Below are 17,974 nucleotides of genomic sequence, written 5' to 3' on the forward strand. Positions count from 1 at the left end.
CCTTGAACAATTTTAAGAGATAAATAATTCTCACCCAGCTCTTCACTTTCCCTTTTAGTATTTGAGTGATGCGTTGGTTATCTGTAGATCAGTGAGTAGATAAGTAGGGAGGCTTCTCGTTTTCCTCCTCATGTTTCTTCTTTTCTAATTTCTGATGCAAAGCATCTGTTTTTGGTTTTAATTAAATGGGAGAGCTGAGCACATCTCTGACCAAGGGATGGGGGCATGTGTTCTATCTTTGCCTCGGGTCTTAAAGAATTGCATCAGTTCCCTGCTGAATCCTTTTCTGTTCTTGAGGGCTGCTTCCAGGTGACAGTGGAGGGGAACTTGGCAGGGAGGGCAGGCTCTGTGGCTGTGGACCTTCTGGGCTCGAGTCCTTCTGCTCTCAGAACCTGTGTGAGTCCCTCCTCCATTCCAGGCGGAGTCTGTAGCCAGCATAGGTTTTGCCTTCAATACTGATGTGGTTCTACTGTCTCCACTCTGCAACCTTAACCTTGTGATAGTTCACAGGGAGTTCCTCAAAGAGGAGAGAGATACTTCATTAGTGGGGTCAACATCCCATCTTCTCTCTCTCTAAAATATAACACGGTTTCAAAAGAGAAAGCAAGGGCCTGGTGCAGTAGCTCACGCTTGTAATCCCAGCACTTTGGGAGGCCGAGACAGGTGGATCACCCGAGGTCAGGAGTTCGAGACCAGCCTGGCCAACATCGTGAAACCGTTTCTACTAAAACAAACAAAAAAAATTAGCCAGGCATGGTGGCGCATACCTGTAACTCCAGCTACTCATGAGGCAGACACAGGAGAATTGCTTGTATCCCGGAGGCAGAGATTGCAATGAGCCAAGATCGCGCCACTGCACTCCTGCTTGGGTGACAGAGTGAGACTCTGTCTCAAAAAAAGAAAAAAAAAAAGAAAAAAAAAAAAAGAAAGCAAGTACCTGAGAAGGAAAATATGATTATGGCAGAGTGCTTGAACCACAGTGATTTTGAGTTAAATAAAACCACAACAGATATTCAGTTATCTGTCTTAAGCAAAACCACAGGCAGAATATTTTAGTCCTTTATTTTTCGTACTGCCTGCATCAACTGAAATGTGGATATGTAAACCTTCACTGGGTGAGTAAGACATCTGGACTACAAATTATTATCCAGAAGTTCAGCTTCTCTCATGTGTTTCTATTCCTCTCTGTCCTGCCTGTAGAAGCCAAGTGCAAATGCCTTAAAAGTCATTCTAGGCATAGCTGTTAATTTAGTTTCCTAATTATATTTAGTTTTAAGCTCACACAAGTAGCCAATGCATGTGAAACACATGTTGTTGAAAAAATTGAAATTTACAAGCATCATTGTGGAGTGCTGGAAGATTTGCAGTAACCTAGAAAGCTCATTTGAGTGGCTAATGAAGCTTCTGAACATGTGTAGGCAGTTATTACTCAGAGTATTGACTGAACGGGTGAGCGTGCTGTATAAATTTGTGTAACTGCTTAACTAAGCAAATCGCTTTCAGTTGCTTTTACATAATAATTTTACTTAAAGAGTACATACTTCCCATTTCCTCCCTCCTTCCTGCCACATCCTGTTCAGTTTCTAGGGCTTTAATATTCTTGTGCCCTTGCTCTTTCTTTTCCTTGTAATGGAAACCAAACCCCTGTGAGAAGAATGCAACTGCTTCCCATCGTGACATGAATGGACCTCGCTCTGAAGGTGGAGTGTTTGGGTTGGAAGCCTTGAAACCTGTTCTTGAAATGCCCACTCTGTAATATGCAGATAGTCTTGTATCTCAGCGTTTTGGCCATTGTACCTCTGTTTCTCATTGGAACATGAATCTGTTTTGCTGTTGTGGTCTCCTTTGCCAACACTCTTCCCTTTGCTTTTGCCCCGTAAGGCTCAGAACGCCCAGCAGCTGCATGAACGAATCCAGTCCTCGAGTATGGACGCCAAGCTAGAAGCCCTGAAGGACTTGGCCAGCCTCTCCCGGGATGTCACGTTTGCCCAGGAGTTTATAAACCTGGATGGCATCTCTCTCCTCACGCAGATGGTGGAGAGTGGTACTGAGTGAGTGTCTTCTTTCCTAACTTTCACAGCTCTCTTATTTGTCTCGACGTTTTGAATATCATCACATTCCTTACTACTTGCAAACTCTGTTTTAAAGACCGGAGCGTTGGTTAGACTCAGGAAAAAATTGTTTTAAGATAGTGACGAGGCAGTGGGTTTGTCATTTCAGGACCTCTCCATCCTTTGCCCACCAACTATCTAGTGTCTGAGACAAAATAGAAATCCGTCAAATGCTAGAAATTTCAGATTTGTGTGGAAAAAATATCATGTCATTATCTCAGAGGGTCTTGCCAACACTGAAATTTTAAGTCGACAGAACATTAATCCCACATCTTCCTCACCTATCCCTAAGAAAAAATTTTCCTCTCTTAATCCGTTAAAAAATTAGATTACCTAATTATGTTTCTTTTTATATTGACAGCTCAAGCTAGTTCAAGTTGTGTTTCAAAGTATAAAACCAGATCAAGATATCATCTCTGAAGTAATTTTAAAAATTAACGCTTGAATGATTACCTGTCATTAATTACTTGAAATTAAATGTAGTTAACAGGTATTTACTACCTACTGTGTAGGGTAGAACATGGGAAAATTTTTTCTTGTGAGCCTTGCCTTCCGAAAATTGATGGAGACTATTATATAGGCAGAATTCCATTGTGTATAATTCCTCCTGAGAGCCAGGAGTCTAGAGGGCAGACCCATTAGCTCTCTCTGTCTCTCTCTCTCTTTTTTTTTTTTTAAATGTTTTTTAAATTGGAGATGGAATCTTTGCCGCCCAGGCTGGAATATGGTGGTGCAATCTCCATTCACTGCAACCTCTGCTTCCTGGGTTCAAGTGATCCTCCTGCCTCAGCCTCCTGAGTAGCTGGGATTTCAGGCATGTGCCACCACACCTGACTAATTTTTGTATTTTTAATAGAGACAGGGTATCACCATGTTGGCCAGGCTGGCCTTGAACTCCTGACCTCAAGTGGTCTGCCTGCCTCTGCCTCCCAAAGTGCTGGGATTACAGGTATAAGCCATCATGCCCAGCTGAGAGCCTCACAGAGGAGGTGACTGTGAACTGTCCTGGAGGGAGCAGGAGTTCCATCATGAGGGAGGAAGGAATGTTACTTCTCCTGGGGAGCTCCCCTTCTCAGCCAAGACCTGGATTCTCTGGTGTGACTGTGGAGCTCAGGAACCAGGCAGGGCTAGCTCTTATGTTGGTGGAGGGACAACTCCTTTAACCACTAAATGCTGAATGCTTGGTAGGATAAGCAGGAGGCTGCCCCCTGCCATGTGGTCAGGTGCTATTGACATAGACCAGTAGAGCATATAATTTAAACCATGTTAAATTGCCGCATCAGTTAATTGCATATTAATATGCTAAGTTAATAATGTACAGTGTCAGGACAGGCATTTATTATGAAAGAGTAAATATCATTGAGAATGGAGGCTTAAAACCCGGCTGTTTAAACAGTACCTAGTGATACAAAGAATGAATTGATAATTCTGCATGTTAAAGATTTTTCTAGGCTCCTCCCCTTCCCTCCCCTCCTCTCCTCTCCTCTCCCCTTCCTCTCTTTTCCTTCCCTCCCTCTCCTTCCCCTTACTCCCTCCCTCCCTTCCTCCTCCCTCCCTTTCCCTTCCTTCCCCCTCCCCTTCCTTCTCCTTCCCTTCCCCCTCCTTTCCCTTCTTCCTTCCTTCCCTTCATCCTCCCTTCCCTCCCCTTCCCTCCCCTTCCCTTCCCTCCCCTTCCCTCTCCTTCCCTTTCCTCCCCTTTCTTTCCTTCTCTTCCTCCTCCCTTCTTCCCTCCCCTTCCTCTCCTTTCCCTTTCCTTCCTCTCTCTCCCTTCCTCCCCTCCCTCCCTTCCTTTTCCTTCCTTCCTTCTCCCCACTTCCATCTTCCCTCCCTCCCTCCTACATTTGGCATCATCTGGCCTCTGCAGTTGGTATTCGTGAAAAACCTTTTTTTTCTCATTAAAAGACAGGATATTCTTTAGAGTTTGGAGTTGGGGATCTTAACTCACAGACAAGTAGAGAAAATTCCTAAAACCAAACTATGAGAAGAACATTAAGTCGGAGAAGACTGACAAACAGGCCTGGGTGATCGGGAAAGGGTCAGCTGTAGACAGGCATCATTTGTTTTTTCAAGGATGATGAAACCTCTGCTCATGAAAGTTTAGTCATACCTCAACTTGGAGTGAGACAGGGAAACGTAAACCCTGTGTGGTTACTGTAAGCTGGAGCGGGAGCTTGAATCAGCAAGAGGGAAGTTGAATAAGTTGAGGGATCCAAGGAACTTGTCAAAGGAAATGGATACAGAGGGTCCTATCTGTGAGGGAAGCTCCAGCTGGAAGCTAGCCTGGACCATGTCAGGCCCCTATTCCCTGTTTCTAGGGAGCAGAGGAGGAGGACCAGTTGTGACTATAAACACCTTCAGTCATAACTGGATGACTCATGTACCTGCCAGACATGGTAGCTTATACTACGGGCCCACCACTGCTTCTGGTAGGAGAGTGAGGCCTGGGGAGGCTGCCTTGGCAACACTAACGTGTTAAATAGAAATGTACAAATCTTACCCCTGTTTATTGATTAAGCTAAGTTCCAGCCATTGATATGTGGAGGGCAGTGCATCAGAGCCAGGTGTAGTGTCACCTGCTGAAGAGTTGGTTCTGCCACAGATGCCTAGGTATACAGGGCTTGAGCTCTGGCACATGCAGAATGATATTGTGCAAATACTACTGAAATGATTAGACTTGCAATAAGCTGTACCACATAGCTTAGGTGTGCTATGCCGTGTGTGTGTGTGTAAGTACACTCTATGATGGTCACACAACAAAATCACCTAATGATGCGCAACACATGACTGTATTTATCATAATCAGTAAGCCACCCCAGTTTGATACATACAGCCAGGTTTCAGACAGACAAACAGCTTAAGGCCAGATGTTGGGTGAATTCTTGCATTCATCTCTTATGCTTTCCTATCACACTATATTTGTGGGAAGGAATGATGTCTCTCTGGGTCACCTTTAGTGTCTCCCTTCCTGTTTTATGTAAGTTCAAAGTCAGGCTACTTTGGTGGATGGAGGAAGGAGGGACTGGAGTTGCAAAGCCTCCTGTCTTCCTTCTGCTGGTCTGCATCGCACACTCAGAGGTGGCATATTTAATCCACAGCAAATTTTTCAGATCTTTTGTCAAGATTAAAAAGAAAAGAGACAGCCATTTTTCTTATAAGAAATCCTGGCTTCTCTGTTAAACTTAGAGCAAGACGTTAATTAGTTAACAAGAAACCTTTGGGATAGAAACCACACAAATTAAATAGATCCTGCAATTTGGAAGGCATTTCATCATGACTCCTGACCAGGGTTCCAGTTGGAGAAGGTGGCAGTTTCCTAAGCAGGACCTGTGGAAACGTTTTGTAAACATTGAAGAATGTTGCTGGAATTTTTCTCCTTACTTTAAAAATAATGAGATTCAGAGATGACTTGCCTGCTCCTCATTACCCAAGACTGGGCTTTAAAATTTTTATTTTTATTTTTTATTATACTATGTAAGTTCTGGGATACATGTGCGGGTTTGTTACGTAGGTATACACGTGCCATGGTGGTTTGCTGCATCCATCAACCTGTCATCTACATTAGGTATTTCTTGTAATGCTATCCCTCCCCTAGGTCTCCACCCCCACCAACAGGCACTGGTGTGTGATGTTCCTCTCCCTGTGTCCATGTGTTCTCATTGTTCAACTCCCACTTATGAGTGAGAACATGCAGTGTTTGGTTTTCTGTTCCTGTGTTAGTTTGCTGAGAATGATGGTTTTCAGCTTCATCCCTGTCCATGCAAAGGACATGAACCCATCCTTTCTTATGGCTGCATAGTACTCCATGATGTATATGTGCCACATTTTCTTTATCCAGTCTTTCACTGATGGGCATTTGGGTTGGTTCCAAGTCTTTGCTGTTGTGAATAGTGCCACAGCAAAATACATGTGCATGTGTCTTTATAGTAGAATGATTTATATTCTTTGAGTATATACCCAGTAATAGGATTACTGGGTCAAATGGTATTTCTGGTTCTAGATCCTTGAGGAATCGCTACACTGTCTTTCACAACGGTTGAATGAATTTACACTCCCACCAGTAGTGTAAAAGCATTCTTATTTTTCCACAGCCTCTCCAGCATCTGTTGTTTCCTGACTTTTTAATGGTCACCATTCTAACTGGTGTGAAATGGTATCTCATTGTGATTTTGATTTGCATTTCTGTAATAACCAGCAATGATGAGCTTTCTTTCATATGTTTGTTGGCTGCATAAATGTCTTATTTTGAAAAGTGTCTGTTCATATCCTTTACCCACTTTATGATGGAGTTGTTTGTTTTTTTTTCTTGCAAATTTGTTTAAGTTCTCTATAGATTCTGGATATGAGCCCTTTGTCAGATGGATAGACTGCAAAAATTTTCTCCCGTTCTGTAAGTTGCCTGTTTACTCTGATGATAGTTTCTTTTGCAGTGCAGAAGCTCTTTAGTTTAATTAGATCCCATTTGTCAATTTTGGCTTTTGTTGCATTGCTTTTAGTGTTTTAGTCATGAATTGAAGTCTTTGCCCATGCATATGACCTGAATGGTATTCCTAGGTTTTCTTCTAGGGTTTTTATGGTTTTAGGTCTTATGTTTACATCTTTAATCCATCTTGAGCTAATTTTTGTATAAGATTTAAGGAAAGTGCCCAGTTTCAGCCTTCTGCATATGGCTAGCCAGTTTTTCCAACACTATTTATTAATAGGGAATCTTTTCCCTGTTGCTTGTTTTTGTCAGGTTTGTCAAAGATTAGATTGTTGTAGATGTGTGGCATCATTTCAGAGATCTGTGTTCTGTTCCATTGGTCTATATATCTGTTTTGGTACCAGTACCATGCTGTTTTGGTTACTGTAGCCTTATAGTATAGTTTGAAGTCAAGTGGTGTGATGCCTCCAGCTTTGTTCTTTTTGCTTAGGATTGATTGCCTATGCTAAATGGGCTCTTTTTTGGTTCCATATGAAATTTAAAGTAGTTTTTTCTAATTCTGTGAAGAAAGCCAATGGTAGCTTGATAGGGATAGCACCAAATTTATAAATTACTTTGGGTAGTATGGTCATTTTCACGATATTGATTCTTCTTATCTATGAGCATGGAATGTTTTTTCATCTGTTGGTGTCCTCTCTTATTTCCTTGAGCAGTAGTTTGTAGTTCTCCTTGAAGAGGGCCTTCACTTTGCTTGTTAGTTATATTCCTAGGTATTTTATTCTCTTTGTAGTAATTGTGAATGGGAGTTCACTCATGATTTGACTATCTGTTGTCTATTATTGGTGTCTAGGAATGCTTGTGATTTTTGCACATTGATTTTGTATCCTGAGACTTTGCTGAACTTGTTTATCAGCTTAAGGAGATTTTGGATTGAGATAATGAGGTTTTCTAAATATACAATTATGTCGTCTGTAAACAGAGACAATTTGACTTCTCTTCTTCCTATTTGAATACCCTATTTCTTTCTCTTGCCTGATTGCCCTGACCAGAACTTCTAATACTATGTTGAATACGAGTGGTAAGAGAGGACATCCTTATTTTGTGCCAGTTTTTAAAGGGAATGCTTCCAGCTTTTGCCCACTCGGTATGATACTGGCTGTGGGTTTGTCATAAAAAGCTCGTATTATTTTGAGATCTTTATAGACAAAGGAGAAATAAAATCCTTTACAGACAAGCAAATGCTGAGAGATTTTGTCACCACAAAGCTGGGCTTTTAAAAGGCCTCTCTCTAGCTGGTACTGGGTGGGGCTGTGGGGCTAAGTCAGCAACAGAAGAACAACAAGAAGTGTCATTTTGACAGAGCATGAACACAGTCTTTAAAATCAGAGTTTAATTGTTGTATCCTTAATGGAATTTTGAAATTTCATTTCTAATTTCTGCTTGAAACATAGGTGTAGATGCAAGTACAATTGTGGGGAAACATATTGCCCCAGCCTGAGCAACATAGGAATATTGAGGAGGAATGGACAGTGTTTCCAGAAACAAATATCAAAAGGATGGATATCAAACATTTCTCAGAAATGTATATTTTGTTTCATTTGAAAGAAGAAAAATTGTGTCCACGACTCCAAGTCCAGTGTCATAAAAAAAAATTGCTCTTCTTTGAGTTTTAATAAAACACCATGTTCTTTGTCTATGCCTCTATGTGCACAGACAATGAGACAGCCTGCTTCTGTGTCCTTCCACTGTTAGTCAGTCATCACTAGGGGCAGAAAAACAAGGGAAACATTTCCAAGAATGAAAGGGCAGGGTACTTACAGTTTCCTTCCCACTTGGCAACGTGACAGGAAAATTACACCGCTGGAGTATGAGTAAGCTGTAACACCACCCTGGGCAGAAAAGTCAACAGCCAAAAAAGTTATATTCATGTGTTTATAACGAACTTGGAAAGTTTTTTTAAATTAACTTTCTTTTATTATGAAAAGCTATATCTGTTGTTTGAAAAGTATATAAATAAGCAAAGAAAAAATAAGAATCATTTGTAGTCTGCCTTTCCACAGACAACCATTTTTAACATCTTGAGGAATTCCCTTTTATATATATTATTTTAGATACACATATGCACAGGCTTTATCAAAGTAGAATTATAATACTTGTGTTTTTATAAACTGCTTTTTGTACTTAAAAATGTTTCCGTGTGATTAAATATTTCTTCCCTGTTATTTTTGTTACCTGTATACTATTTCATTTTTGCAGCTTTACAGCTTATTATGTGCAATTGATATACAATATAATAATTTGATGAATGTGCATAGTATGATGAACCATTTCCCTATTTTAGGACATTTATATTGTTTCAGGGTTTTCTTCTGAACTTTTATTCTTTTTTTATGAGTCAGAGTCTTGCTCTGTTGCCCAGGCTGGAGTGCAGTGGCACAGTCATAGCTCACTACAGGCTTGACCTCCAGGGCTTAAGTGGTCCTCCTGCCTCAGCCTCCTGAGTAGCTAGGGACTACAGGTGCTACCATGCCTGGCTAATTTTTTAGTATTTTTTGTAGAGGCAAGGTCTTTCTCTGTGGCCCAGGCTGATGTTGAACTCCTACTCTCAAGTGCTACTCCTGCCTTGGCCTCCCAAAGTGCTGGGATTATTGCTGTGAACTACCAGGCCTGGCTTTCTGAAAATTTTAAAATCAGCTTTTCTTTTAGCAAAATCTTTGTGAATATTTAATTTATTTTATTGGAATATAATTCCTGACTCAGAGTATATATACATTTTAAAGATTTTTAAATTAAAAAGTTTTTTAAAAGTTTTAAAATAGGAATAGCCAAATAGCTTGCTATTGTTCTAATTTATACTTTACCATTCTTGTGAGAGTATGTCTATTTTCCGTACTTTGGTCAACACTGGACTGGTTTTCTAGTTTTTCTCAGAAAAATAGCAGTGGTATTTGTGGAGTTCTCACTAATCTGGGGAATTTGTAAGTGCTGTTTTATGTTTTTCGTTGAGGTCATTTCTCCAAAATCTGGCTATGTTAGTAACGCTGGACGGAATCCCATAGTTATTTTAGTGACATATAAAGCTCTTAGGTAATTGTCTTAAAAAGAAACATTCATTGTATGAATTATTAGTCCCCTCCCCACTCTGTCATACATATGACACAGATGGAAAGTCTAGTGCTGTGTATATGCATATTACATATATATAAAAATTGTCATCATTGTTGCATTAACATAAGAACAGTCTTGAAACCGGTTCCCTCCATTTCATATTAACCTTTTGTTGTTCAAGTTGTTTTCTCCTTGCCTGAACTAGGAGCTGTTTTCATTTTCTGGGTGTTGTGAAAATTGAGGTATGACTTGAATTATACACGTTAAATGATGTCTTTGCTTTGATACTCCCTAGCACCCGCACTTGAGATGGATTTGTTTGTTTTATTCATTTAGCAAAGTGCCCATTATAGAGTGCTGAAGCATACTCCTGACTCTGGGATAGGCATGTGAGGGATAAGAGGAGGTACATGGAGGATAACACAAAGATGTATATGAGCCGGGCACGGTGGCTCAAGCCTGTAATCCCAGCACTTTGGGAGGCCGAGGCGGGTGGATCACGAGGTCAAGAGATCGAGACCATCCTGGTCAACATGGTGAAATCCAGTCTCTACTAAAAATACAAAAAAATTAGCTGGGCATGGTGGCACGTGCCTGTAATCCCAGCTACTCAGGAGGCTGAGGCAAGAGAATTGCTTGAACTCAGGAGGCGGAGGTTGCGGTGAGCCGAGATCGCGCCATTGCACTCCAGCCTGGGTAACAAGAGTGAAACTCCGTCTCAAAAAAAAAAAAAAAAAAAAAAAAAAAAGATGTATATGACACTTTTTCATTGTGTGTGACCTTTTCTGGAATTTCGTCTTTACACAAAGAATGAATTTCTTTTTTGAAAGTAACTTTGTTAACCTCCAAGGTCACAGATGATCAGCTCTAACTTATGCCGTAGCCTCTGAGAACGTGGTGTCTCTTAGAAGCCTTGGCTGTTCTGGGAGGTCCAGGCCAGGCCAAAAGGATTCATCTACTCACTGCCTTGCAGCCAAGGCCAGCTGACACCATGCACGTTTTGCACTTTACCTCCTTGGAGGCCACAGACCCTGCCAGAAAGAAGCTGCTCCCGTGGTCTCTGCCGTCAGCCCCAGCTGCGAAGGCTGTGGCATCTTCCCAACGCCTTCTGCTGTTTCCTTGGAGCCTGCAGTGCACTCTGCATTTCTCAGGGAGTTCCAACTGGAACAGCTCTTGAGGGCTTTGCCAGAAATTTGCATCACAAAGGCCAAAGATGCCAACCTTCTTGGGCTTTATCAGAGATTGTGTGACAGAAAATTCCCTAAACAGGATCTGCCCCCTCCTCACCCCTTTCACTTTCTCTCTGTATCTTTGTTCTTCACTCTAGTAATGGAAATGAGAAGGGTCACACAGCCCATTTGAAGAAGAGATTATCTTCTGCTGGTTAAAAAAAAAAAATGCCATTTCTTGGGCTGAGGTGAGAGGTTTCTGGCCACTGTGAAACATCAGCCTTTGCAGAATAATTTCTCTTCTGGTCATGTTTCTCTAACAAAATGGGTATATTGACACACACACACACACACACACACACACACACGCACACGCGCGCACACACACACACCCCCCACGCACACGCACATGCACACTATTCCATTGAGGGCAATAGACAAATGTTGCAACAAAAGTTTCTCTTCTCCTTACATGTAGTCTGAAGCCAAAGTGAGGATGCAAATTTGAGGAGTAAGAAGCACTGTGACTCAGCATTGAGTTATGTCAGAGAGAGCTCTCCAAGGTCAGGGATGCTGGAGGAGGCGGAACTCATATAAAAACCATAAGCATGCTCAGGCCCCAGGCCAGAAAGTTATTTTGAAACTTTACAGCCACTGCTTTATATATTACACACACACTCTTTATTTCAAAACCATTTTAAACTTAGAGAAAATATCCAAGGACAGAGCAGAAAATATTAACTTGCCCTTTGCCCAGAAACCCCATTTAAATTTCACCCATCGTCTTAGCTCTGTCCTTTAATGGAGAGAATCTAACTCCACGTAGCACCTTGCATCCAGTTGGCCTGTCTCTCCTGGTCTTTCCAATCTGGAATTGTTCTTCACTCATTCCTTTTCTTTAATGACTTTGGTGTTTTTAAATTATAGGCCAGCCATTTTGTAGAATACCCTCTAATTTTGGTTTGTTAAAGGGTAATTTGTTAAACGTAATTTTCAGGGAAAAATAAAATCATAATTCTCCTACAGATGTGAAAATTGATTATACAAATTGAGTAATTCTTATCACACCCAACTAAGTCACAGTTGAGGAGCTGAGGCAAAAACCACATGGGTACATGGTACCTGCTCCAAGAATTGAATTGTCTACAAGTCCAGCTGCTAAGGTGGCCTGATGTAACTCTAAGCCCAGTTTTATCTAGTAGCTGATGAAATGACGTGCTGTGACTCTAGGATTTTAACTATCACTGTCACTCACCAATCAGAGTTTAGCATCTCTCAAACACTTTAATGCCTATAAGCTTTATTTCAAAACCACAGGTAACATTCTTATTTCTAATCAAACTCCTAACCTTTCCTTTGTTCCTCAGACATAACCAAAGACTACCAGTCTATGTGTATGCTTTGAATTGCAATTCTGTGGTTCCCCAATAAAATCTTTAATTTAGAGGTTTCCCTCTATATTACATGTTGACTTCAGATATACAAATAAACATGTGTTAAAACAATTTATTTTATTCATATGATATGATGAAACCTGTCAGATGTTATAACTTTAAAGGAAAAGTTAAAAGTTCACAAATTTATATGGAGCAAAGGAATGTTGAGGTGAATTGCAAATGGAGACAAAACTGGCTTTCTACCAGTGGAAAGGAAGTCAGTTAAGTCACTGCCAGACAGGATGTATATATATATATGTATTTCCATCAGTTACCTACAGTTTACAGAGAGTTATAAAATAACTTAAAGCCAACAGGAATAGAATCTGATAGCCCGAAAGGATATGTTGTGGGCACTGCTTAGTTTTCTATTGAAACACAGTATTTTGTTTTCTACAGATTTATCTGGTGTTCTCTCATTACAACAAACATCACAACAAAATTTTCTCTTCTCCTTACAGAGACCCATGTTGTATGTCTTTGGCTGGAATATAACAGATGGTCGTGACTTTTTTTTTTTTTTTCCGTTTCGTCCTGTTGATGGCACAACAGGATGGTATCTGTCTTATTACTGGTGTTAACTTTGACCACTTCATTCAGATAGCATCTTCCAGAGGTCTCAACTGTAATACTTTCTCCCTACCTTAGCAGTTAATTCTTGAAAAGCATGTAGGAAGACAAAGTGAAACTGTAAAGCCTCACTCCTCACCCCCGTTTTACCCATCAGTTTTCACATTGACATTTCTTATCTGAATTAATTACTGTTTTGATGATTTTCAAAGGGGAATTTTCTAATACTATCATTTTTTCTACACATATTATTTGATTTTCTTTGGTAGTAAGAGCTCTGTTTTCTTCCTGTGTATTTGTTCACCTACATGTTTATTTCCAGTGGGGAGCTCATACCACCTCCGGACAGCCACTTTTGTACAACTCTCTTCTGCTCTGTGTTCATTGATTTCATGTTGGTTCTTTAAGTTGGCCATGGTGAGAGTAGCTACACTGTGGAAATTGGAAAATAATACCAAGCAGACATGTGTGTTTTTCCACAGAGATCTTGTATTTCAACATCAGTACATCACTCTGTAACACTGTGGACTCATGCATTCCTGTTTTATTCAGTAGGCTTAATCTATCACTATTTTTTTTTTTTTTTTTTTTTTTGAGATGGAGTTTTGCTCTTATTACCCAGGCTGGAGTGCAATGGTGCAGTCTTGGCTCACCGCAACCTCTGCCTCCTGGGTTCAGGTGATTCTCCTGCCTCAGCCTCCTGAGTAGCTGGGATTACAGGCACGCGCCGCCATGCCCAGCTAATTTTTTGTATTTTGAGTAGAGATGGGGTTTCACCATGTTGACCAAGATGGTCTCGATCTCTTGACCTCGTAACCCACCTGCCTCGGCCTCCCAAAGTGCTGGGATTACAGGCTTGAGCCACCGCGCCCAGCCATCTCTCACTATTATTATTGATTTTGATGCTCAACATGTCTCAGATTTGTTATGTGGGAGCTTTTTCAAGCTGACTTCTGTGTCCTTTTGACCTGTATCTCATTATGTTTTGAGCATTTCTTTACTTTCTGGCTCAACAAGATGTTCCAGAGTTATCTAGGTCTCCTTGCCCCACCCCTGGCATGAGCCACTTCCCCAAGGGTGCCCCGGTTCCTTTTACTAGAGAGTAGCCTCTGGCCATTGGGTGCTGCCAGCTTCCGCTCAGGCCTGCCTCCCCCCTCATCCTTTCACACCTTCACCCTGCCCAAAATGCCTTTTTGATGAAGGATAGTGGGGAAATAATAAGTATTTTGCAAAGAAAGACAGGTAAAGGAGAGGAGGGGAAGAGGAAGAAAAAGACTCTTTATATACATTTTTAATCCCCCTCCCGCAAATTTTACCAGAGACTAAATCTAGTCTTTGCCTGGTAATTTGGGTTTCTGTAGTGGTTACGTTGTATGTGGTTGAGAGTATGAAAATTTCTGAAAAACAAAATCATTTGTCAACTGTGTATTGAATCCTACTCTGGATGTGCCTCACATTACACTAGTGTGACAATGCAGAGCTCCCGCCCTCAAGGAGCTAGAAGGACAGTGAGATGTGCTAAGACTTACAGCCAATGTGTCCTCAGGGCCTGTGGACTACAGATGCACGCACCACTTCTGCTGTGTGAGGAAGAGAAATCAAAAGTCAAAGAGACTTCCCAGAGGAGCCTAGAATGAGATGAGTTTGTGGGTAGGACTTTGTGAGTTGGGCAAAGAGGGGCAGGTGTTTCATACAGAGGAAAGATCATACTTAAAGCCAGAGAGATTTGGCAGACTTGAGGAATGGGATATGGTTTGGCCAGTTTAGAAACACTTGTTTCTTCATATTACTGAGTCTAGTTTTTTTTTTTTTTTTTAAGAAGCATAATGATATTTTCTTATAGCCAGATTTGCTGGTTCTGAGCCAGCAGCCCAGAGTCTCAGTTTTGGGGTTTCATACTAGTGCAATGTCTCATTGCAGACATTGATTGCACCGTTTTCCTGCAGAAGAAGCCATCTGAGAAAAAGCGGAGAAAGTAAAATTGGTGGACAGTCTACTAAAGAAAGACAATAAAATATTTCTTTATAGTCAAGTGCTTTTTAGCTCAACTTGTTTTCACTGAAAATTTATCTATTCTTATTTCTAGGGTTCCCCTGCTCCATCGAACACAGAACCATTCTGATCTAAACGGACTATTCTGGTTGTCTTTACTCATAAGCAAATGCAGCTGGTTGTTGACAGTAGTTTACTGCTGGTCTTTTGATTGTTTCTGATCATTAAAGCAGCAGTTTATTACTTTGAATGATGTCTGGAAATGGATAAATTTTTTTTTTTTACTTCATAGCAGTTAAATCTGTCCTAAACCTATCCCTGAGTTTTCTTCAAAATATGTTCTGTATGTAAAAATTGTTGCTTTTAAGTATGCTCCTCACATGGTTGTTTTTAAATTTTGCAGGCGATACCAGAAATTGCAGAAGATCATGAAGCCTTGGTAAGAATATATGATCAATTGATATTGATGATTTAACCCTTCCTACTTCCCTGCATAATTGAACCCTGTCCTCTGATTGTATAACTATGCATCTAGTATTTTGAATAAGTGATTTCTTTGTTGTGTTTGTTTTCTGTTTGATGTTCTTTTATAAACAGCTTCTTTAAAAATGCATTTCTCCCTTTTTTTTGCTTTGCAATGGAAAGAGTATGTATGTAACCACTAAGAGATGCTATAACCATAGAAAGATTGCTACCCTATTCCTGGAGCAGTGCTAGGCATAATTTTATGTATTACTTTAAACAAAACTTTCATTTTTTGTGGCCTGTGTGATGTTCAAAGTCATAAGTCTTTGATTTTCTTCAATGGCTCAGAAAGAAAAAGGATTCACACTTTTAAAAGTATCCAGGATTGAAGGATGCAATGAAAATTATTTACTTTGAGTCTGAGAAAGTGCTTGATCACCTATCTATGAAGTGAATTATGTAATTGTATCTGAAGATAGAGAACTTCTTTCTTAGAGTTTTCCCTTCTAAGTTTCTTTCTTAACTATTAAACAGAGTGAGTCCAAATACAGTCTAACAAACTCTTTGAAGTAAGGTAAACCAGTTTTCATGGTGCCAAGCCATTAAGCAGATAATTTCAGTTTTGAGAAGGAACACTGACCAGCATCTCAAAGTGGGAACTTTAAAAGCATCTCAAAGTGTGAACTTTATTTTGTAAGCCCTCAGAGAAAATCCTCATCACCTTCAATATATTATAGTATTATGCTGGTCTCAAATCATTTGTCTTCTCCCATCCTTCACACACAGAAAAAGTATGAGTTGCAGGAACTCTTCTGTTTATTCAGTTCTAATAAAGTAGAAACCAATATTGAGCTTCTAGGGTAAAGCTTCTTAAATTTCATTTTGATATATTTAATACAGTAGGAGCACTTAATGGTAATGGCAGTAGAAGCCACTTTTTATGAGACTTTATCCTGGGCATTGCCTCAATGTTTACACTCATTACTCCTAATCCACACGTATATTCACCATACAAGTTCAGTATTTCCTTGGTGCAGAAGTTAAAATCAGATGGAGGAGCTGGGATTCAAACTTATTTTCTCCCCATCAGCTTAACAGAATTTGCAAATATAGAGGAATTGGGGCCCTGAAGCCAAAATAATTTCTTTAAAATTTATTAGCCAGTAGTTTCAATCTTTTGGTATGTAGATATGCTGAACAGTTTGTAGTTCATGGTTTTTATTTATTAATCATAGACAAAGTCAATAGTCAAGGCCATGGTTCTGGTAATGACAGAGTAGCACAGTCAGACTATTACAGACAACAATTGTGAAATCTGGACAAAATATTATAAACAAAACATCTAAAACCAACTATATGAAGGCACTGGATAGCAACTAAAAACAGGCAGAAGGCAGAGGGAAGTTAACCCTTGAGAGACCAGATGATATTGATGGGATTTGTGTGTTTGAAGCTTCTTGCCTGAGAACACCTACTCATCCAGGCAGCATGGGGAGGCAGAAAGCCTCAGTCTTAGTAAGTTACTAAGAAGTTGTAGTTTGGGACTTCAGAGCAGCTAGCTTATTAGAGGGAATCCATGAAAGAAGAGAAGCCCAGAGAGTAGTATCTACCCCTCTAAACCCCGTCCCAGTCCACTGCTGATCATTGTAGTGCAAATGCACTCTTTTAATGGTCAAAACAATACCTGGAAACTAAAAGATTTGAGCAAAGATGTCAGCTGTCACTCACTGCAGAATTTGGAGTTTGATTAATTTCCTGCTAGAATAAAAATCGTCATTCTTCAGAGGAACAAAATGGAATTGTGAATATTGACAGTGTTTTGTTCACAATGTCCAATATATAATAAAAAATTACTAGGTATGTAAGGAAATAGGAAAATATGACATATAGTTAAGAAAAAAATGTAGGTAGTAAAAACTGACCCTGAGATGATCCAGATGTTGGAATTAGCAGATGAAGATTTTTTTAAAAACTCTCATAAATATGTTAAAAACTAAAGAAAATTATGCATATAATGAATGCACAGATGGGGAGCCTTAAAAGAGAAATTGAAACCTTAAAAATAACCAGATGTCAGTTATAAAATTGAAAAGCACAACAGTTAAAGTGACAGTTTTACTGTATGAGGTTGAAGATGTGAGAAGAAAAAGTAGTTTTGAAGATATATCAGTATAAGTTACCCAATCTGAAAAGTAGATAAAATGAATAATGAGTACTTGAACTGTGAGATAATAAGTGATCTGAAATACATTTAATTGGAATCCCAAAAGGAGAGGAAAAAGAATGGGAAAGACAAATATTTGAGGAAATAATTACAGAAGAAAATGATGATGTAGACATATGAAACAAGTTCTTCAGACTGGAGAGACATGGTACTAGATAGATATTTAGATATGTAGGAAAATATGAAGAACACCAGAAATTATAAATGTGTAGGTAATATAAAAATATAAAATATTTTATCTTTTTACTTTCCTTTAAATTCCCTTAAAAAGCTATAACTATGTAAAGCAAAAATTATAATACTGTTTGGTAGGGTTTATGACATATGTAGATGTAATATGTATGACAATGAGAGTCCAAAGGATGGAGGTATAAGAGAAACTACACTGCAGTAAGCTTCCTAGTGTATAATCTTTCCTTTAAGTAGATATTAATGGTGCACATTGTAATCTATACAGTCACAACTAAAAACAGTGCAAG

At 39.7% G+C, this 17,974-nt stretch overlaps 1 protein-coding gene across 7 annotated transcripts in view; it reads left to right on the forward strand.

Annotated features, from left to right (window-relative positions):
* The window catches only part of ELMO1 (engulfment and cell motility 1), a 573,930-nt gene that overhangs the window by 188,628 nt on the left and 367,328 nt on the right, over window positions 1-17,974 (forward strand). For all 7 annotated transcript variants that reach the window (XR_012512236.1, XM_003930745.4, XM_010341311.3 and 4 more), the window contains exons 6-7: window positions 1,882-2,051; window positions 15,210-15,245. Coding sequence is in view for 6 of the 7 variants with exons in the window: in XM_003930745.4 (XP_003930794.1) it covers window positions 1,882-2,051; window positions 15,210-15,245 (206 nt within the window). In the remaining variant the exon portion in view is untranslated. The remainder of the gene's footprint in view (window positions 1-1,881; window positions 2,052-15,209; window positions 15,246-17,974) is intronic.

Source organism: Saimiri boliviensis, chromosome 10, assembly GCF_048565385.1.
Source record: "Saimiri boliviensis isolate mSaiBol1 chromosome 10, mSaiBol1.pri, whole genome shotgun sequence".
Classification (NCBI taxonomy): domain Eukaryota; kingdom Metazoa; phylum Chordata; class Mammalia; order Primates; family Cebidae; genus Saimiri; species Saimiri boliviensis.